General features: G+C 45.1%; 1 protein-coding gene across 1 annotated transcript in view; it reads left to right on the top strand.

The window, feature by feature from the left end:
• rad51b (RAD51 paralog B) overlaps positions 1–23560 on the top strand; it is a 529843-nt gene that overhangs the window by 973 nt on the left and 505310 nt on the right. Inside the window, exons 2-7 of the mRNA XM_033026658.1 lie at positions 1747–1832; positions 3051–3164; positions 4869–4985; positions 7474–7610; positions 10249–10368; positions 12346–12529. Coding sequence (XP_032882549.1) covers positions 1747–1832; positions 3051–3164; positions 4869–4985; positions 7474–7610; positions 10249–10368; positions 12346–12529 — 758 coding nt within the window. The remainder of the gene's footprint in view (positions 1–1746; positions 1833–3050; positions 3165–4868; positions 4986–7473; positions 7611–10248; positions 10369–12345; positions 12530–23560) is intronic.

Here is a 23560-nt window from a genome sequence, read left to right as displayed (position 1 = left end):
GGGGCGGGTATCAGGGGGGAGGGAACAGGGGTCCCCAGAGTGGGGACAGGTATCGGGGCCAAGGGCCATTACCTGGATGTATGATGAACTAGAAGTTTTGGGTTGTTGCAGGGAAGGAGGGAGCTCGTAGTTGGGGAGGGGAGGGTGGGTAGGGAGCTTGGCATTGGGGATGTCAGAGTCCGGGGGAGGGGGCTTGGGGAAGCCCAGAATCAGTGGGGGTGTACAATCCACAACTCCTCCCCCTGCAGCTCAACACCAACAAGACTAAGGAGTTAGTGGTTTACTTTAGGAGGGCTCGGGGTGGGAAAGGAGAATAGCACCACTGGAGGGCAATTACTGCAGCTAATCAATCTACCAGCACATCCTGGGCACGTGGAAATAAACCCACACATTCAGTAACCACTCCATGAGGTCCTAGGCAGATCATGCAGAATAGGGTAAAATACAACGTCATTTATCCCAGAGGGAAATTGGTCTGCCAACAGTCAAAAGAAACAGTTACAAGGCGTTGAAAATATTATGTGCATTATAATTATAATGCAATTTAAGTGACCAGTTATTGCATGGCACATATGTAACAAACATGAAATTTAATTATCGAGTGGAAAAGTCCAGGATGATGGATGTACAAAGATTTTGGGGGAGGGGGAGTCAATCTACCCCACCACAGAAGGGGGGGGGGGGGTAGTTGTACAGTTTGTTAGCCACAGGGAGAAAGGATCTCCTGTGGTGTTCGATACTGCATCTTGGTGGAACACAGACATGATCAGATCAGCTAACGTGATTGATCTAAAGTCTTGCTGAAGGTGCTCCTCGGGTTGACCAGTGTGGTATTGTCCAAGATGCCCCGCCATTTGTGGAGCATCCTCCTTTCTGAGCACCTCCAATGAATCCAACTCCACTCCCAGGACGGAGCCAGCCTTTCTGATGAGCTTGTTGATTCTGTTGGTGTCCACGGCCTTCGTCTTGCTACCCCAGCACACGATAGTATAGAAGCTGGTACTGGCCATCAATCTGCAGCATTATACTGCAGACTTTGAAAGAGCAGAGCCTCCTCAGAAAGCACAGATTGCTCTGTCCCTTCTTATACAGTGCCTCAACGTTCCTGGACCAGTCCAGTTTGCTGTCCAGGTAAACATTAAGATATTTGTAGTCTTGGGTAAACTGCACATCCACACACTTGATGGCGACAGGGGGCAGGAGTGGTGGGCAAAGTCCACCACTGACTCCTTAGTCATGTCGGTATTGTCGTTGACTACACCTCTGTATTCAGCTTCCCTCCACTCACTGATGCAGCCCGCATTTGCAGAGACATCCAAAGACTTCTGCAGGTGGCAGGAGTCCGAGTTGTATCTGAAGTCCGAGGTGTAGATGGTGAACAGGAAGGGAGAGAGGACCGTCCCCTGTGGGGCCCCTGTGTTGCTCGCCACCATGTTTGAGACACAGTTCTGTAGCCTGACATACTGCGGTCGTCCGGTCAGGTAGTTGGTGATCCAGGACACCAGTGGAGCATCCACCAGCATCTTCGCAGTTTGTTCCCCAGCAGTGCAGGCCGGATGGTGATATACTCACTTGTCTAACCCCTGTTGCTGTGAGGGAGCAACACTGAAACCTATGTCACTGTTCACCTCGGCAAGAGGCTCAATAATGTTTCCGCTCACATCAGCATAAATAAATGCAGATAGTTATCCATGTAATAGTGTGGTTAAATTAATCTGAATCTAATATAATTTTTCTAAACTATAGGCATGGCTAATAAAATGTTGAAGAGGACTGGATTGCCTTTGGATTTATGCGAGAGGCTTTCTAAACATCAGATTGTCAACTGTCGGGTAAGGCAATGACTGGATGATGTTACAGTAAACACAAGAAGTGGTAGAAAGCTATTGCACGCAGCAACAACATTTTCTTCCAGTTCCTGGATGTGCACATTTCTGATGTTTTGTCCTGGCCTCATCACATTGATGCAATCACGAAGAAAGCTCGTCCATGCCTCCACTCCCTCAGAAGATTGAGGAGATTCAGTATGTTGCGGAATACTCCATTGAACCTTGACAGGTGTATAGTAGACTTCATACTGACTGATTGCATCATGAACTGATTTGGTAACTTTGTTACCATAGGGATGGCAGTACACGAACCTGAGAACGGTGACCTCCAGGTTCAAGAACCACTTCTTCCCAGTAACCATCAGGCTCTTGAACTATGTGTAGAAAGGAAGTGCAGATGCTGGTTCAAACCGAAGATAGACACAAAAAGCTGGTGCAACTCAGTGGGTCAGGCAGCATCTCTGGAGAAAAGGAATGGGTGACGTTTTGGGTTGAGACCCTTCTTGCACTACACCGCACCCTACTTCAGCAATGATCTACTAGGGATTTTGTTTAGGTTGCACTAGTGCTGCAGGTTTGCACTATTATGGTCTCGTTATCGAATATTACAGATTATTATTGTACTATTGATTGCTGTGTATTTGTTGTATAATTGTGATAGTGGGCCTGTAAAGCTACTGCAAGTCAGAATTTCATTGTTCCATTGCTGGCATTAATATGTCCATTAATATGACAATTAAACACTCTTGACTCTTGGAATTTATCTATGGAACTGATGCGCTACAATGCTGACAACTATATTCTGTACTTTGTATCTTCCCCTTTGCTTTATCGATTGTATTTGAGTTTGAACTTTATTTATGTATGGTATATCTGATCTGTTTGGACAGCATGCAAAACAAAGTTTTTCTCTGTGCCTCGGTACATGTGACAATAATAAACCTGAACCTTGACTCTATTTCTGTTTAGTAATCAGAGAGCTTATTTTGAAATTGCTTGTTGATAATTAATGAGCACATCTAAGAAGGTTGAATAGAACATTTCAAATTTGATTGCTTTTCGTGGGGCATATAAAAAGTCTATTACATGCTTCTTAAAGTACTTAATAGTTATGTATATATCCTTGTTTACTGCAGTCCCACCCACCTCTGATTTTCCTATCTGTTCTCCTTAAAAAACATTATAATTGAGAATTTAAGATCTCTCCTTTGTTTTTAACAGGATTTTCTATCCCTGTCACCTCTGGAGTTGATGAGGCTCACAGGGCAGAGTATTCACAAGGTTTATGCATTGGCAAAAACTGTCAGCAAGGCTTGTGCCCCAAAAATGATCACTGTAAGTAAATTCACCGTTAAACTCACTGTGTGACGTTATTCCTCCCATTCTTGTTCCTCCCATTCCGAGCCTCCGATTTTCTCTGTCTGTATTTTACTCAATTTAGAGGATGAAAATGTTCTTGATTTTCGGCATTGAACCTTAGTTGATCTATTAGGCACTAATGGTGTAATGTTTGCTGTATTGTTCATTAAATGGACCAAGAGAGGGACATATGATCCATAGTGCATCTGCTGGTTCATAAAGGGAATTGCCACCTCTGAGCCTGGTCTACATGCCTTATCTTTCATCTTTCTGGGCATTGATATCATGAATTTAAGCTTTCTCTTGAAGACCTGCTGCAGCATTTCCATTGGGTGATGCAGCATTCTTGTGACCTTCTGTTGCAAATTACCTAGAACAGTAAAAGACAAATAGCCCCACATCCATAACCTACAGATTCCAATAGCCAAACATCCTTTTATTTCAATAATTACAGTTTGCGTCTGGTTTGAAGTGTGCACCACACTGGTTAGGACGCAACAATAGCTTTTAACTGTACCTCAGATTCAGATTCAGATTCAATTTTAATTGTCATTGTCAGTGTACAGTACAGAGACAACGAAATGCATTTAGCATCTCCCTGGAAGAGCGACATAGCAAATGATTTGAATCTTGACTCGGTGCACGCAACACCAAACTAAGCCATCGTGATTAGTTCATTGAAACCTGAGGGTAGGCTTTGCATTCAACACCTAACAAAGTCAAAGGTTCTCTATCAATCTGCCCCCATTACACTGCTCTCTGACAGTCAAGTTTCACAGAGAGCACTGGAAAACATGGGTAAGAAAGAACTGCAGATGCTGGAAAAATCAAAGGTGGAAAAAATGCTGGAGAAACTCAGCGGGTGAGGCAGCATCGGTGGAGCGAAGGAATAGGTGACATTTCGGGTCGAGACTCGCCCCGAAACGTCACCTATTCCTTCGCTCCATAGATGTTGCCTCACCCGCTAAGTTTCTCCAGCATTTTTGACTACCTTGGAAAACATGGGTAATCATTCATTTCTCGGGAACCACCTCTTGGCAAAGGCAGAAACTGAGGATGAAATTCACAAAATAGACACAAAGTGCTGGAGTAATTCAGCAGGTCAGGCAGCATATCTGGAGAAAAAGGATGGGTGCTGTTTTGGGCTGGAACATTTCTTCAGACTAAAAGTAGATGGGGGAGGGGGGAGGTGATCTGGAGATAGCAAAAGGCCAGCACAAATCAGGTCCTGCTACAGATGACCAAGGAAGGGTGGAGCCCATAATGACCCATTGTTGGCTGGGGAAGAGGTGATACCGAGATGGATACAAGGATACGAACAGTGGAACTGGTACGTGGAAAGAGGGCGTTACTTGAAATGGGAGAAATCTATGTTCATACTGTTGGGTTGTAAGCTGCCCAAGTCAAATGTTTACTGAAGCCAATTAACCTATAAACCTGTACATTTTGGAGTGTGGGAGGAAACCGGAGCACCCGGGGAAAAGCCATGTGGTCACGGAGAGAACGTGCAAACTCTGTATAGACAGCACCCCTAGTCGGGATTGAACCTGGGTCTCTGGCGCTGTAAGGCAGTAAAAATACCGCTGTGCCACCTGCTGTTATTTTACAGTACATTCTTGACTGATGTTTATTCCGGGGATGCACTTTGAACTTAAAATATATATTTTTTCCTTTCATCAGGCACTTGAAATAAAAACTGAAAGGTGTTCTCACCCCACCAATGCCTTCTTTCCCACTTCTCTCGCTGAACTGGATGAGGTCCTTCATGGTGGATTGGCCTGTGGAACTCTTACTGAGGTAAAGTTGAAGGGTTTGCCCAGGTCCTTACTCTTCTTATTTCTTCCCCATCTGGTTATACGTAATGTGTAGGAGGGAACTGCAGATGCTGGCTTACACCAAAGATGGACACAAAATCCTGGAGTAACTCAGCAGGACAGGCAGCATCTCTGGAGGGAAGGAATGGGTGACGTTTCGGGTCGAGACTATTCTTCAGACTCAGTCTGAATGTCACCCATTCCTTCCCTCCAGAGATGCTGACTGTCCCGCTGAGTTACTCCAGGATTTTGTGTCTCTCTGGGGTTTTGGTTGTCCAGTTGCATGCTGTGAGTAGCAGCTGATCTCTATTGGATAGTTTAATAAGACTGATATTGACTGTTGTTCGCCAACTTGGCTTTCCCCTGAGAGAAAGACCGATTGAAATTCCGTTCATTGTGTGGAAATGTCTTGCTGAAGCAGGAATTGGGTGTGTTACTCCAGCATTTTGTGGTTATTCTTACTAGCTGATGACATAGAAACATAGAAAAGAGTGCAAGAGTCGGCCTTCGAGCCAGCACCGCCAATCAATATGATCATGGCTGATTATCCAAAATCAGTACCCCATTCTTGCCTTTTCCCCCATATCCCTTGATTCCGTTAGCCCTAAGAGCTAAATCTAACTCTCTCTTGAAATGACATCGCAGTACAAGTTATTTGAGCGAGAGAGTTTCTGCTATTGAAGGTGAGCTTTGATTATATGTGGCTGAATACGTAATATTGAATTGTGCAGGAGAAATTAACAATGATGTCGATCAAGAAAAGGTACCTGTCTTTTTTATCTCTCTATCTTCTCCTCATCATTCCACCTTTGTGCATCTTCATCCAACATCCTGCCTCCACTTACCCATCCACCCAACCATGGCCTAGTAGTTTGTTGTTCACACTGAGCCCTTATCCACTCAAATAAGGAGCATTCATATCAACCCCTCTATTTTCCTCCTTTTTTGTTCCCTCTCCAAACAAATCTTTTTGATCATCCAATATTCCCATTGAACAAACATTTTCCCCAGTTTTCCCCAATGTATCTCCCTCTGTAACATGTCCTTTCCGAGAAATGCAAATCCTTCAGCTTTTTTCCCCTCCGCTTTTTGATATCTTCCCCCTACCTTCACAAGTGAACCACCCAGTATTTAGTCCACCTTCAACACTGACATACCCTCGTGCCTACTGAGGTTGTAGGAGGGAACTGCAGATGCTGGTTTAAACCGAAGATAGGCACAAAATGCTGGAGTAACTCAGCAGGGCAGGCAGCATCTCTGGAGAGAAGGAATGGGTGACGTTTCGGGTCGAGACACTTCTTCAGACTCAGTCTGAATGTCACCCATTCCTTCCATCCAGAGATGCTGCCTGTCCCACTGAGTTACTCCAGCATTTTGTGTCTATCTGGGTTTTGGTTGTCCAGCTGCATGCTGTGGGTAGCAGCTGATCCCCATTGGATGGTTTAATGAGACTGATATTCACTGTTGTTCTCCAACTGGGCTTTCCCCTGAGAGAAAGACCAATTGAAATTCCCTTCATTGTGTGGAAATGTCTTGCTGAAGCAGGAATTGGGCGTGTTCAGAATGAACTGCATCTATTTATGGCCGAGCACGTTGTGCATGCGTTACATTAGCATATTCATGGACTGCAGTCTTCTCGCTGAATCCTGCTGTGGTAGAGTGCCAGTAGTATCTTTACAAATCCATCCCTAGCCCAACAGCACGGCCATTCTGTCAATCAATGGCTTTCAACAACCTAAATGACTGCTGGCATTAAGGTGAGGTTGAGTATCCTGGATAGGGTGAAGCAGCTGGGTACAGGTCAGGAATCCAACCAGGTACCACTGGTTTGTACCACAATGCGCACTTTCCCACTGAATAAACTTTAAGACAATGTTTAGGTGGAACAAGTTACTTAATTTTAATTTTAACCTGCTGGTTTGGAGCAATACAAGTGTTCCAAGCAAAAGTGCAAGGCTTTGATTAATTTTGTCTTTTGTATTCTGAATCAGCTTGTATTGTGAAGTTGGTCAGTCTCTTGTCTCCCCTCTCCCATTAGGCATAAGGTATAGAAGTGTGAAAATGCACACCTCCAGATTCAGGGACAGTTTCTTCCCAGCTGTTATCAGGCAACTGAATCATCTGACCAACAACCAGAGAGCAGTGCTGAGCTACTATCTACCTCATTGGTAACTCTGGAACTATCCTTGATCGGACTTTACTGAGCTTTACCTTGCACTAAACGTTATTCCTTTATCATGTATCTTTACACTGTGGATGGCTCGATTGTGATCATGTATTGCCTTTCCGTTGGCTGGATAGGATGCAACAAATGCTTTTCACTGTATCTCGGTACACGTGACAATAAACTAAACTCAACTTGGAAGATGACTTCTTTGGTACAGCATGGTTAACATATTGACTTTGCAATCTTGTTGGTCTTGTACTAACCTCCGTTAGAATAATTCTTGAATGTGGTTCTGTGTTTTCAGGTGACGGGGCCTTCGGGCTGTGGAAAGACTCAGTTCTGTATAATGTTGAGTGTGTTGGCGACCTTACCTATCAGCATGGGTGGCTTGGACGGTACAGTGATTTACATCGACACCGAGTCTGCTTTTAGTGCTGAAAGGTGGGAGGTGGTTCTGAGATTTCTAATATAATAAGCCCAGTAACTATGGTGTACCACCAAAAATCGAGAATTTCAATTCTATTGTGGTCTTTTAAGAAATAAATACAAATAAACCCAATGTTTCATGAGCTGCCACAGAAAATTACCAGTTACTTGGTGTAAATATCAACAACAATTTGCCCTGGTCTAACCATATTGCCAAAAAAGCACATTAACACTTCTTCCTCAGGCGACTCAGGATGTTCGGAATGTCTCCAACAACTATTACAGACTTCTTCAGATGCATTGTAGAAAGCATGGTATCAGGGTGCATCCCAGCTTGGTTTGGGAGCACTTCTACATAAGACTATAGAAATTGTAGAGTTATGTTACACAGTCTGGCCTCCCCACCATCGATTTCATCTATACTTTGCACTGCCTCGTCAAATCATGCCACATAATCAAGGACCCTTTTCATCCTGGATATTTCCCCCCCCCCCCCCCCACAATCCTGTTGGGCAGAAGTTACAAAAGCTTGACAGCACGTGAAACCAGACGTTGTAACAGCTTCCCTGCTGTTATCAGATTACAGAACTGTCCTCCCATGAGTTATTCCTTCTCTCCAGAGATGCTGCCTGACCCGCTGAATTACTCGAGCATTTTGAGTCCTCCCATGAGTTAGGATACAGTACCGATCTTTCAACTAAGACTCAATGCAGATGTTGGACTTTTATCTCTGTAACTGTTGACGCTACAATGCTGTAACATTACATTCTGCACTCTGGTATTTTTATCTTTGCAATACCTGTCATACTTGTGTGCGGGTTGATTATACGCTTGTATAATTTGACATGAATGGCTAGCATGCAACAAAAACTCTTCACTGTATCTCAGTACACTGACAATAATAAACCAATAGCAATGTATGTAAACTGCTGTTATCCTCACCTGAATGGATGCATACGATCATAAGTGATAGGAGTAGAATTAGGCCATTAGGCCCATCAAGTCTACACCGCCATTCGATCATTGCGGATCTATCTGTCCCTCCTAACTCCATTCCCCTGCCTGCGCCCCATAACCTCTGACACCCGTCCTAATCAAGATTCTGCCTATCTCTGCCTTAAAAATATCCACTGACTTTGCTTCCATAGCCTTCTGTGGCAAAAAAATCCACAGATTCACCACCCTCTGACCATGGAACTTCTACCTCATCTCCTTCCTAAAAGAACATCCTTTAATTCTGAGGCTATGTCCTCTAGTCCTGGACTCTCCCACTAGTGGAGACATCCTCTCCACATCCATTCCATTCCAGCCTGCACCAATTCAATAGAAACACCCACACCCATACCATTGAGTTTGGTCTGCATCGTCTGTGGCTGCCGCTAATGGGTTAGAGTGCAGAGACTTGTCAAGGATACTTCCAAAGCACCCAATTTTCTATTGAGAATGAGGAAGACTGCAGTGTTCTGGAAACATTTGGGGTGGCACACATGGTTTTGATAAGGTAGACAAAAATTCTGGAGAAACTCAGCGGGTGAGACAGCATCCATGGAGCGAAGGAATAGGTGACATTTCGGGTCGAGACCCTTCTTCAGACAGATGTGGGGGGGGGGGGGGGAGAAGAAAGGAAGAGGTGGAGACAGTGGGCTGTGGGAGAGCTGGGAAGGGTAGGTTAAAGGGAGAAAGCAAGGACTACCTGAAATTGGAGAAGTGGCCAGTGGTGGGATCCCGTTGGAGATGGCGAAAATGTCAGAGGATTATCTGTTGTATGTGACGGCTGGTAGGGTGGAAGGTGAGGACAAGGGGGACTCTGCCCTTGTTACGAGTGGGGGGATGGGGAGTGAGAGCAGAGTTACGGGGTATAGAAGAGACCCTGGTGAGAGCCTCATCTACAGTATCACCTTATCTTCATCATTGTACCCCATGTCCTTCCTGCAAGGAGTGTAGTTAAGTTGATGTGATAGACGATTGCAACTATACCTTGCAGGCAGTTCGGTGTCTGGTGCATCATTCCCCTGTAAACTCGTCTCTTGGTGGCATTTCATGATGCTTCCACTGCCGACACAGTGAATGGCAGGGCTCTGGGAAGTGTTGTAGAGCAAAGGAGCACAAGTACATAGCTTCTTGAAAATGGCGCCACAGATAGATAGGGTGGGCAAGAAGGCCTTCAGCACATTCAACTTCATCAGTCAGCGTATTTAGTATGGAAGTTGTGAGGACGTTACAGTTGTACATGATATGGGTGGCGCCACATTTTGAGTATTTTGCCCTGTTGTTTATGCCCTTCTGACAAGATATTAAACCACCTTTTTCCATGACCTATTCCAAATAAGTCTCTGGGAAAGTAGAAGGGAGTTACGGCACAGTGTCTCCATTCTTTCCCCCTCCAATCAGCAATGTCAAAACTGATGCACTGACAAGTTTTCTTCTTGTTGTTTGTGTGATCCTGCTGTATATTTTGGTACATTTATTAGGTACTAGTTTTGTATGTGAAGGTCTTCAATTTTCATTGCTGAGACCAGTGGTGAGGTTACGTCGAGGAGCATGCATCTGAGAGAGTTCTTTGACTGCTCAAGTATGTACTTGGGCCCATTATGATTTGTGAACCACTGTAACAGTTGCCTGTATGCATTTTCTAACCCTACTTTTGTTACAGGCTGATAGAAATAGCAAGATGCCGCTTCCCTGATTACTTTTGCACAGAACAGGAGCTGATCAGAATGACCAATAAAATTTACCTGTACCGCGAACTCACCTGCTTGGATGTACTGAAAAGGTAAATTATTTCACTTTTGTTCTCCACTTCTGTTCTGCTTTTCTTTGTATTATTAACTTGAATGGAAGAGAAGAGAACTGCATTTGTATTATTTTGCACAAATTCACATCTTGTAACGCGATGCAACTAAGTAAATAATTTATTTCATCTTTTTCTTGCTTTTGACTAGTTTTCACATTATGACAATAAAAACAACTTGCAATTTTCTAATTGCCAAGTGCTCGGGAGTGATTTTAGTTTCTTTAGAGATACAGCACGGAAACAGGCGATTCGGCCCACCGAGTCCGTGCCGACCAACGATCTCCGTACACTGACCGAGATCTTCAGTTTCCTCCCACTCTTCAAAGACGTACAGGTTTGTAGGTTCATTGACTAGGTATAAATATAAAATTGTCCTTGGTGTATGTGTAGGGTCTTGTTAATGTGCTGGGATTGTCGATGTTTAAACTAAACTAACACTATCCTACACACTAGGGATAATTCACGATAATAGCAAGTTAATTGATCTACAGCCCTGTTCGCCTTTGGAGTGTGGGAGGAAAACGGAGAAAACCCTCGCAGGTCACGGGGAGAACGTACAAACTCCACACAGACAGACTCGTAGCAGGATCAAACCCGGGTCTCCAGCACTGTAAGGCAGCAACTCTACTGCTGCGCCACTATTGATTATTAAATACGATTTAGGCATGAGCCTAACAAAGGGATATCAGGGCAGGTGAAAAAATATTTGGTCCAAAACTTAGCTTTCAGCACCATCTTAAAGGACAAGGGGCTTGGGGTGGGGTGGGGTGGGGTGGGGGGGGCAAGTTTTAAGGAAGTAATTCAAGAGCTTGAGCCTGAAATTGCCTACCGCCAATGATAATTGATGATAACAGGCTTCTTGCTCCTGTTTGTGGGGTTGTGCTGGTGGATTGAATTAGGACTGTTGTTTTAGGACAACTGGCAGCGTCATAAGGTCAAAAGTGATAGAGGCAGAATTTCGGCCATTCGGCCCATGTAGTCAAATCCGCCATTCAGTCATGGCTGATCTATTATGTTTTGGGCTTTCCAAAAAGTTAAGGGGGCTACGAAAAGTTACAGAGTTTGTGGAATAGAGCAGCATTAATAATTAGCCAATTCACTGACATGAATCATTCAAATTGACGAGCTGTAATGTGTGGAGTGCCACCTGGGCACTTGTTTCAATCTATATCAATGACTCGGATTAAGGCAATGAATGTAACCAGATTTATTGATGCTACAGAGATGGATGGGAGAGTTAAGGGCCACTCCCAATTTCACGACCTAATTCACGACCTCTGCTAAGTTTGCCTTTGACTCACACTCGCAGCATGGTCGTCTTGAGGTCGTAGGAGGTCGTGGGTAGGTCATAGCAGGCCGTGATGCTGGTCGTAGGTACTCGTGGCATCAAGTAGGTCGGGGTGTTTTTCTAGCATGATGAAAAATGTCCACGAGTCAAAAAGGTCATGAATTAGGTCGTGAAAGTGGGACAGGCCCTTAAGTTGTGAGGGAAAACACATGGGTGCTTGTAAGAAAGCTTGTCTTGTATTGATGAAGTGAATAACATTGCCATACTTTCCACAGGAGGAGAGTGAGAGGTAGAATACTTAATAAGCCTGAAACAGATACCGAGGATGTTTCCTTTGGCTAGAGAGTGTAAACCTGGGCAGCAGAGTCAATTAAGTGATTAGTTAGCTTGGACAGAACTGACATTTCTGTGCACAATGTTGTTTGAATATCTCCCACTCGTGGAAATATCTTGATGTCTACTCTGTCCTGCCCCTTCAGGATCTTGTGTGTCTCTGTGAGAAAACTCTTTATTCTTCTAAACTCCCAAAGAACGTTGATTTAATTATTTTTTTGGGGGGGGGCTCAAAGTAGGACAACCCTGGAACTAGCACCACCTTCCACTTCAGACCATTACAGGAATTATGTGGTTGTTTTTACCTCTTCCCCCTCTCTTTCTCTAACACCCAGAGTTGAATCTTTGGAAGATGACATTATCTCGAAAGGGGTGAAGCTGATTGTCGTGGACTCTGTTGCATCGGTTGTTCGAAAAGAATTTGACCCACGACTTGAGGGTAATCTAGCGAAGCGCAGTAACCTGCTGTCAAGTGAAGCTGCCACACTGAAGTATTTGGCAGAAGAGTTCTCCATTCCGGTAAGCCTTGGCCTCTTCCCAGTAAACAAAATGATTGTTTGGATTGAGTAAAACAAATGCTATTGGGCTTGTCATGTTCGTTGTGTGAGTTGATGGTTGTCCTTTGACTCTTGGTTTACAAAGTGCTAATGATGACTTCCTCCCTGGATTTTCACACTTGACCAGTTCAGAAGTATTGTCACCTTATTGTTTATCTTAAACCACGCCCTATTTTTCATTTGCAGCTTCTCATATTATTCATAAGATTTTGATATTTAACTCTTGCTGCGGGGTTAATATTAGAATGCTATTGTTTAGGTCAAGGATTTGTTCTACTTGGGTCTCTAATGTGTATACGATCAGAGAAGTGTACGATAATGACATGAGTCTTCTAAAATAGTGGTAGTAAGGATGACGTTACACGCTCTGGATGTTGGCGATGCACCATAAGTTGGGGAACTTCTTTTAATGAGTTGAGAAAGCAGCAATATCTTCTAAAACCATATTGCACAGGACTGGTGGGATTACTGATGAAGTTAGTGATCTAGTCGATTTCATTAGGCAGAAGGCATGACAACATCCTGGCTGAAGACCTCTGCTCTGTGACCCAGCTACAAATTTGGCTACAATATGTGGGGAAAATGGAAAAATCACCACGTTTGTAAGGTGTGCATAAAAAACCCACCAAGTCCATTCCTGCAAAGTTCTACCCCAGGAGTGCCTTTTAAACATCAGGAAATTGATCACATTGCCCAGTTACTCATCATTGCTTGATTTAAAAAAAAAAAATTTTAATTGTCAGGAAAATTGTTCCATACTTGTCATGGCGGCAAGAAAGCAGAACTGCAAAGTAGCTTGAAAGTGATTCGTTTTCTTCAAATACACCATTTGACTGGGACGTTCTGGAGATCTGGCAAAGCTGAGGTCATTTGAAGTATGAAGGGGACGGGGGTCACACTGCGCAGAGTTACACCAAAAGATGCTTCTGTTTCAGCATAGCATTTATAGCTCTCGCGTAAGGGCCTGTCCCACTTTCACGACCTAATTCACGACCTCTGCCGAGTTTGCCCTTGACTCATACTCGCAGCATGGTCGTCACAAGGTCGTAGGAGGTCGTAGGTAGGTCGTGATGTTAGTCGTAGGTACTCGTGGCATCAAGTAGGTCGGGGCGTTTTTCTAGCCTGATGAAAAATGTCCACGAGTAAAAAAGGTCGTGAATTAGGTCGCGAAAGTGGGACAGGCCCTTAAGCATTCGGCCCAATGAGTGCATTCGGTATTCATGCATGTATATTTTATACTTTCGTTTTTTTCTCTCATGTACATATCTTGCATATTTAAAACTGCAATGCAAAAACATACAGCCTACGCCACAGTTAGGTCTGGCTGTCCCGGATGGGCAGCGAGATGATCTCTCTTGACACTCTCCTATCTGCACGGAGCAATGATGAGATAGGCAGTTACATTCTGGCATAAACCCAGACCCGAGACATGTACGCTCTCTATGCCCATTCCTGGTGGCGGCGCGACTCGTTGCAGCGGCTCCTACAGCCTGTCTGTCTTTTTTTATTTTTGTCTAGTTAAATGTAGTGTTTGTGTTTTTTTAAGCTTGGTTTTAAATGTGTATATGTGGGGGGCGGGGGGGGGGGGGGGGGGGAGGGGGAAACCGTTTTAAATCTCTTCCCTGTACGGGAGACCCGACCTTTTCCCGGTCGGGTCTCCGTTGTCGTTGGGGCCTAGCACCGTGGAGCGGCCTCCAACCTGAACGACCCGGGGGCTCGGGAGTCTGCGGAGCTGTGGAGCTGCGGACTACTCACCATCGTGGGGCTGGCCGGCCTCGGTGCGTGGGGAGCGGTGGTGACTCGCTGCTGCGACTCGACTCCTGGGGCTCGGAGGCTCCAGCAACGCAGCTGCAGGTCCGGTGGGCTGGGACATCGGGAGCTCGCGGGTCCGGGGGGGAGAGAGAGAGACCGCTTCCCGGAGCTCCCGCAACGCGACTTCTCCAGCCCGTGTCGCGGGGTTGGAACGACCTGGAGCGGGGTCATACATCACCCGGCACGGCTTCATGGCCGTGGGACTCACCATCGCACGCTGGGGCTCCGACCTTGTACTTTCAGACCGGGAGCGGGGCCGTAAATCGCCCCGCGCGGCCTAAAATGGCCGTGGGACATCATCACCCGCCTGGGGCTTGGACATCGGGAGAGACATGGAGAGCAGGGGAGAGAAAAGACTTTGCCTCCATCACAGTGGGTTCACTGTGATGGATGTTTGTGTGAACTTAATTGTGTGTATGTCTGTAGGACATTGTCTTTGTTTGTATGGCTGTGGAAACAAAATTTCGTTTGAGTCTCACTGGGGCTCAAATGACAATAAATTGTATTGTATTGTATTGTATTGTATTGTAATTTGGAACTTTAAGGCCATGAAGGCCCAGGCCACTAGAGACCATAGGCTCAGAATAAAAGGATGTACCTTTAGAAAGGAGAAAGGGATTTCTTTAAAGTCTGAAGAATGGTCTCGACCCAAAACGTTGTCTATTCCTTCTCTCGAAAGATGTTGCCTCACCTGCTGAGTTTCTCCTAGCATTTTTGTCTACCTTCGTTTTTTCCAGCATCTGCAGTTCTTTCTTAAACAAGGGATTTCTTCAGTGAGAGGGTGGTGGGTCGGTGGAATTCATTGCCACCAAAGGCTGTGAAGGCCACCAATGGATATTTTTAAGGTGGAGATTGACAAATTCTTGATTTGTCGGGGTTATGGAGAGAAGGCAGGAGAATGGGGTCAAGAAGGAAAGATAGATCAACCATGATTGAATGTCAGAGTAGACTTGATGAGCCCAATGGCCTGATTCTTCTCCTAGAACTTATGAACCATGCATTTGTACTTCCAGATCTTTGTACTGTGTAACAATCTCTAGAGCTCTACCATTTACAGTTACTTGTTCAATGGCACTTGATTGATCACATGTACCTAGGTACAATGAAATTCATTTTTTTGCCTACAATTCTTCCGTAAGCGCAATCGTATTGAAGTACCAGAGTGTAAGAATAGTTGATTGCACTGAGGGAGTACACAAGAGTTGCCACATTTCTGGCGCCATCTTGCATCCTTCAAGTGTCGAAGTTCTTAATAATATAAATAGAGTGTTAACTTGGCCATAAAGGCCTGTTGTCCTGGGGGTGGCACTGTTTCGGTGTTATAGTGAAGAAAGACCCAAGACATGAAAGACCCACACCATCGTGGCCACACACTCATCTCCCTGCTACCTTCAGGTAGAAGGTACAGGAGCCTGAAGACTGCAACAACCAGGTTCAGGAATAGTTACTTCCCCTCAGCCATCAGGCTATTAAACCTGGCTCGGACAAAACTCTGATTATTACCAACCACTTTCTGTTATTTGCACTATCAGTTTATTTATTCATGTGTGTATATATTTATATCATGGTATATGGACACATTTATCTGTTTTGTAGTAAATGCCTACTATTTTCTGTGTGCTTAAGCAAAGCAAGAATTTCATTGTCCTATACAGGGACACATGACAATAAACTAACTTGAACTTGAACTTGAATAGTGGTCGGTCTGATCTCTCGATGCTGTTGTTGGCCCCACCACCCTCCACCATTCTGTCTGATTTTAACATATCAAGATGCAACACCTCACACTTGTCAGAGTTAAAGCCCATCTGCTATTTCTTGTCCCACATTTTCAACTGAGCTAGATCTTGCTGCAAACTTAGATATCCTTCTTCATTGTCTACTCTACCACCAATTTTGGTGACATCTGTAAATATGGCGCCCCCAGGAGGCTGCGGGAGGCAGTCGCTCCCAGAAGGCTGCGGCCTTTGAGAAGCCGGGCAGTGGGTCCCCGTGGCTGGATTCAGGGCCGGAGATCGCGGCTTTGGGGAAGAGCACATCGAGCCGGTTCCAGCGGCCGAACTTAAGGTCTGTGGCTTAACGCTGAGCCCACCGAGCTGGTCTACATGGTTGCACTGAAGGTCCAGCAGATTGTAGCCTCAGGGAGGCCGGTCCAGCATGGCCATACAGAAGACTTGACGGATCGTGGTCTTCGGGAAGAAGTCGTCGAGCTGGCCCCCCCTGTCCTTTGGGCCCAGCGGACCACCGGCCTGGAAGGGGTAAGCTGCTGTGCCGGCCCCTGCTCGTCCGCCAGAGGTCAGAGGTTAGGAGTATGGAGCCAGCGACGTCCGGGCAAGGAGCGGGGCCGGTCGGAGAGGAGAGGGCTCCGTGGTTTGGCTTACCATGCCCTCGTGTTCGGCTGCTGGAGGCACCCCGGGGAACAAAGGAAGGGTGTGGAGAGGGCCGCGAAATCCAAAGAAGGAGATGGCTGGAGGCCAGCAACAGCCTGGGACTTGCTTGGTTCAGGCACCGCTTGTAAGAACTAGTGCATGCACTTTGAACATGGCGTCAAAACAAGACACATCCAGCATGCGGCTCAGTAGAATATTCCTGTACACTTGCTAATCGGAGATCAGGGGTATGTTGATATTCTATACTGGACCGTTTGTAAGGAAAATAATCTCATTGTGTTAACAATTAACATATGCAACAATAAAAGGCACTATTGATATACTAATAATGTTAATTACATTGTCATCCAACGTGTTAAAGCATAAAACAAACAGCAGTGGACCTAACACCAACCCCTGCAGCACTCCACAGGTCACAGGCCTCCAATCATAATATCAACTGTCCACAACTACCCTTTGACTCCTTCTTTCAGCAGATTTTGAATCCAATTAATCAGCTCACCTTGGATTCCCTGGACATCATGGCATAGTTGGTGTAAAGGTGTGAATGACCTCAAAGTTGAGGATTTCTGTGTTAGCATGTCTGGCTCTCGAGTGTTTTTGCCCTCCCTGCAAACTAGGTGTTGCCCACCGCCGCCTTAAAGGCATCTATGGTAGTCACCTGAGCTACTCCCCAGGTAGCATGTTCTGTGATTGATGGCAGGTAATCCCTTGGGATTTTGCTGCAGGTATTTCACAGGGTATTTCTTGGAGGACAAGGAGAAGTTGGGTCATGGGAATAGAACCGATTCCGACTCGTACACCATCTTGAGCTGACACCATCTTGCAAACTACTGGAGGGTGACTGGAATTGGCTTTGTGTAAGAAATAAAAGGGACTCCAAAGAACCAGTTCTTGCAATTTTCAATATTTATGTGGATAGAATAAAGAGAATCATGATAAAGTATAATAGACTTGCTTTGTGGGCAACCAATTTGTATCAACGGGAAAGTGTTCTGCACCTTTCTCTGGACAGCATGGAAAATGAAGTTAGTGGATTGGCACCAATATCTCTCCTTAATAAACCCATTTTGTCATCCCAAGAAGCAACACAAGGAAGTTGACACTAAGCAAAGCAAGACAATATGAGGTTCTGAGCAAAGCTTTGGTGGAAGCTAGATTTTAAGAAATCTCATAGAAGAGATAAAGCAACAAATGTTTAGAACATCATCTGCAGTTCAGATGAAGTCCCCATGCCTGAGACAGCAGTAAATAGTGATTTCTTGGCTCCAGTGTTGGAATATTTTTTCCTCAAAGCCTTGTTTATATTTTTCATATGATTTATGATGGGGACGGGAGACAGAAGATTGTATCACTTCACAAAAGTTGGTCTAGAGCAAAGATAGGCCCAATAACCTTAATGATCCTCCCTGAAATTATGACTGAGTGATGGCTTTCAACTGTGAACAGCAGGGCCCTTTACAAGCATTTACAACTTTTGTTTATTTTTCAACTTGAAACTTTGAAAACTGAGTCCAAGTTGAAGCAGGGGTGCTGGTTTAGTTTAGCGATACGGACCTTCGGCGCACCGAGTCCACACCGACCAGCGATCCCCGCACATTAACACAAGCCAGCACGCACTAGGGACAATTTACACTTATACCAAGTATACAAACCCAAGCCAACTAACCTACAAATCTGTACGTCTTTGTAGTGTGGGAGGAAACCGAAGATCTCGGAGAAGACCCAGGCAGTCACGGGGGGAACGTACAAACTCCATACAGACAGCACCCGTAGTCAGGAATGAACCCGGGTCTCCGGCGCTGTGAGGCAGCATTTCTACCGCTGGGCCACCGTGATTTATTTTCTTGCATTTCTCCCCGTGGATTTTCATTGGTAAGATCTACCCAGCTTCAGACTGCTGGAACAAAACAATGAGCAGCAGTGACCTACCTGTGGAAAAGCCCCGGCAAACCAAGAAGTTGCAGCTGTTTCACAGACAAATCTCTCAATGACCCCGCTTCTTTGCAAGCTTCTGGAAAGCAGAATGCATTGAGGAATGGAAGACTTGCATTTCTGTAGCATTTCCCATGAACCGAGAATGCCTCAGAATGTGCTGCAGCCAATGCAGCGTTTACATTTGAATAGGGTGTGCGGCAGCCAATTTGTGCACAACAAATTGGAAGACAACTTACCAGATAAATCAGTTTTAATTATGTTGAATGAGCGATAAATAATGGCTGGGGATTTTAAAGAATGCTCTTGCTAGTGCCAACAGATTTTTGTTTCATGATCAGAGAGAGCAGACTAGGTCTGCGTTCAACTGAAAGGAAGCACCTCTGGCTGTAGTTCTTCGTCAGCACTACAGCTGAGGAAGTACGGCTGATATCCTCGAAGGGAGTTGAATTTGAAACCAGGTTCTCTCAGGTTGGCATGTTGTTCACTGAGGCAAGCTGACATGCATCTATTCTTAAAGGATTGGACAGGCTAGATGCAGAAAACATGTACTCGATGTTGGGGGAGTCCAGAACCAGGGGTCACAGTGTAAGAATAAGCGGTGGGCCATTTAGGGCTGAGATGAGGAAAAATCTTTTCACCCAGAGAGTTGCGAATCTGTGGAATTCTCTGCCACAGAAGGCAGTGGAGGCCAATTCACTGGATGTTTTCAAGAGAGTTAGATTTAGCACTTAGGGCTGACGGAATCAAGAGATATGGGGAAAAAGCAGGATGCTAAGCTATGATCATATTGAACGACGGTGCTGGCTCGAAGGGCCGAATGGCCTACTCCGGCACCTATTTTCCATGTCTCTATAGACATACCTGTATGTTGTTGAGAATGGGTGCAATCGTGGCACAGATATAAATGTAGCTTGTTTTAACCTTGTTTTAACGGGCCCCTTTTATAACGGATTTTGGCTACAGTGGAGGGATCTGCCAAAGTCACTCTCTGCTTGCAACGCCTCTCCTCTGCTTACAGTCCCCGGCATCCGATGCCCCCCTGGTTCGCAAGGCCCTTCTTCACCCACTGGTTGACACGGCTGTTATTGCGGCTCACGTTGTAGCTCCATGGGTACTCCATGGGGCTGCCTTCCCTCTCGCCAGCTGCTGCTGCTTCCTTCACTTTGTCTGCTCCATCACTGCCCCTTCCCCTTCCTCCTGTCGCTTTGAGCGCTCCACCGCCACCTCCGTCGTCTCCTCCTCCTGTCGCTCTGCCCACTCGGCCTCTTCCCCTCCTCTCCCAGAGTCACCAACAGACTCCACCTTGGAAGATGTCTCCTTACTCGGTTATAGTGGACAATCGGCAACAATGGACACCATTCCCCTCCTCCCCACATGTCCGTTATAACGAGGGTTTACTGTATTACAATGTAAATACGTGATGAATTAAGAATGTTGGTTGGATTTTGTGTCAAGATTCTGAAAAGGAGGTTGAACCCATGATTTTCTGACTTGGGCAATTATGCAAGCAACTGAACCTATAACACATTTCAATAATAAACAAATTGATTAGAGCACCCACATCTGTGCAAACAACCACCATTTCCATCGTTGGTAAAACAGATGTGGTGTGTTCTAACCATTTGCCAAGGCATCTTCAGCAGCCCCTTCCAAACTCGTATGCAGGGTTGACCTGGGATGTGCAAGTTGGCCAGATGCTAAAGCATTATGAGGGCAGGACTTGCTGTTTTTGGCAATACGACCCCACACAGTTCATGGCCAATTGCATTGCAATGCAATGCAATGCAACCGCACAAATAACTGCACAATTCCCACCATGGAATGGTAGAGCTCTGAGAGGTGCTATAGAGCAGAGGGATCTAGGAGTACAGGTACATAGTTCCTTGAAGGTGGAGTCGCAGGTCGATAGGGTGGTCAAAAAGGCTTTTGGCACGTTGGCCTTCATCAGTCAGAGTATTGAGTATAGAAGTTGGGAGGTCATATTGCAGTTATATAAGACGTTGGTGAGGTCACATTTAGAGTATTGTGTTCAGTTCTGGGCACCATGTTATAGGAAAGATGTTGTCAAGCTGGAAAGGGTGCCGAGAAGATTTAATAGGATGTTGCCAAGACTCGAGGGTGTGAGCTTTAGGGAGAGGTTAGGTAGGTTGGGTCTCTATTGCTTGGAGCGCAGGAGGTGTACAAAAATCATGAGGTGATCTTATAGAGGTGTACAAAATCATGAGAGCAATACAGCATCTAGACACACAGTCTCTTGCCCAGAGTAGGGGAATTGACCAGAGCACATAGGTTTAAGATGGAGGGGAAAAGATTTAACAAGAATCTGAGGGGTAACTTTTTCACAGAAGGGTGGCGGGTGTATGGAATGAGCTGCCAGAGGAGGTAGTTGAGGCAGGTACTATCACAAAGTTTAAGAAACAGTTATATAGGTACATGGATAGGACAGGTTTGGAGGGATTTGGGCCAAACGCAGGCAGGTGGGACTAGTGTAGCTGGGACATGTTGGCTGGTGTGGGCAAGTTGGGCCGAAGAACCTGTTTCCCCATGCTTTCCTCCCTGTATCACCCCATGACTCTAATTTCTCCCTCAATTGGACACCAAATTGGAAATCAACTGTTATTCTTTTATCATTGAGTCAGAATCGTACATATCTCCTCGAGAGCATTAATGTACTTTCAACAGTGACAATGCAAGAGAGTGGTCCAAGGCTACACCTGATGATAATGACATTAAAAACCAAACTGCTAGAGAGACTCAGCAGGTCAGGCAAATCTGTGAAGGCAGAGGGATAAGTTGACATTTTTGGCTGAACCCTTGAACCTGAAAATCTGATTATCCTTCTACCGCCACGATGCTGCCTAACCCTCTGAGATGCTCCAGCAGATTGTGTTTTGCTCCACATTCCAGCAGACTTGCTATTCCTTGTGCTTGGGATAGTTGCATCTGGGTAATGAATGTTGGTCCTGTTCATGCTGGAACTGAGCTGAAACAAAAACAACTCCACCGGAGGGATGCATGGTTCTTTTAGGGGTCCTTGTCGTGAACTCTTATCTCTTTATTGGGTCTGTTGAAGGACAGAGTCCAGGGTTTTCATGAATCCAGTAATGGCTGGGAGAATTTCAGACAGTATCTTCTGTTGTAATCAATCACTGATGATGCTTTGGTCCTGATTTAAGCCTCTATCATGATTGTTGATCAGTACATGACTTCCTGACATTTTTACCTGCATTTTGTTTTAAATTATTGTTGCTGATCTTGCAATGGCCAAATTAGACTCCTGGTTTGTGCTGGTCGCCACTACATCTGTTAGGCCAAGACTTGGACAGCTCTGCGGCTGCGTTAAAGAAGAGCTAAATACATATTTTGTTGCAGTGTGAAGTCAGGACATGCTGATTTCACACTGACTGTGCTTGAATTTTTTTTTTGGTTGAATGTGGTTTTGGCTTTCCTCCGTATTGGAGAAAAAGTTGACAATTTTGAACATTTGAACAAATTATAACCACTAAGATGCTTCAACCTCTCTGAATGCAAGAGAATGAAAGAAACAGCGGTGGTCTGCTGTGGAGGAGGGAACTGCAGATTCTGGTTTACACCGAAGATAGACAAAAGATGCTGGAGAAACTCAGCGGGGCAGGCAGCATCTCTGGATAGACTGTCTTCGGTTTCGGCCCGAAACGTTGCTTATTTCCTTCACTCCATAGATGCTGCCTCACCCACTGAGTTTCTCCAGCATTTTTCTCTATCTCTGGATAGACTGGTCTGTGTGATATGTTTACGCAGTAGTTCTACAAGCTTGGTGGTGGAGTTGTATTGCAGTTTGTACTTGCCCTCATGAAGAATACATGTGGGGACCATTGCCACGTTCAGACTAAGCATGATTGTTAATGAAGAAGTGATTTTTATCGAAAATCTTACTTTATTGAACTTGAGCAAGAGTTGAGGGAATGTACATGAACACTAAAAATGTCACTTGGAATTATTTTTGTCTTTTATTTATCGTGGGTGTTAACTGCTTGGCTGAACACTAACGTCTGCAAAATCTCAGCTCAACACGGTCTCTGAAGTGAAATCCTTAATAATCAGTGACTTGGGCAAAATCTGTAACTGGGATAATATTTGATTTATTTTGCTCCCATAAGGAGATGAGGAGGAATTTCTTACGTCAGAGGGTGGTGAATCTGTGGAATTCTTTGCCACAGAAGGCCCTGGAGGCAGAGTCAGTGGATATATTTAAGGCAAAGGTAGATAGATTCTTGATTAGTACGGGTGTCAAGGATTATGGGGAGAAGGCAGGCGAATGGGGTTAGGAGGGAGAAATAGATCAGCCATGATTGAATGGTGGAGCAGGCTTGATGGGCTGAATGGCCTAATTCTGCTCCTATCACTTATGACTGTATGGTCTCTTTTATACTCCGTTGTTTTGTACTGCAATCTCTGAAGAGGGATTGCTTGACAATCCATATGTATTTTTTGTTTGGTTACTCCATTGTAGCATCCTTCAAACAAAATGCAGATTCAGCATGCTTACCATTTATAAATGACAGATTTTACTGATGGAAATATTGAAGGGCAGCACGGTGGCGCAGCGGTAGAGTTGCTGCCTTTCCACGCTTGCAGCGCCGGAGACCCGGGTTCGATCCCAACTATGGGTGATTGTACATTCTCCCCATGACTGCGTGGGTTTTCACCGAGATCTTCGGTTTCCTCCCACACTCCAAAGACATATCGGTTTGTAGGTTAGTTGGCTTAATATAAGTGTAAATTGTCCCTGGTGTAGTGTAGGCCAAGGGCCTGTTTCCGCGCTGTATTTCTAAACTAAACTAAAATAACTCGATTTTTCAACAAACTTCTGG

Source organism: Amblyraja radiata, chromosome 9, assembly GCF_010909765.2.
Source record: "Amblyraja radiata isolate CabotCenter1 chromosome 9, sAmbRad1.1.pri, whole genome shotgun sequence".
Classification (NCBI taxonomy): domain Eukaryota; kingdom Metazoa; phylum Chordata; class Chondrichthyes; order Rajiformes; family Rajidae; genus Amblyraja; species Amblyraja radiata.
Note: the sequence above shows the minus strand (reverse complement) of the source record. Positions and strands in the feature narration are given on the sequence as shown.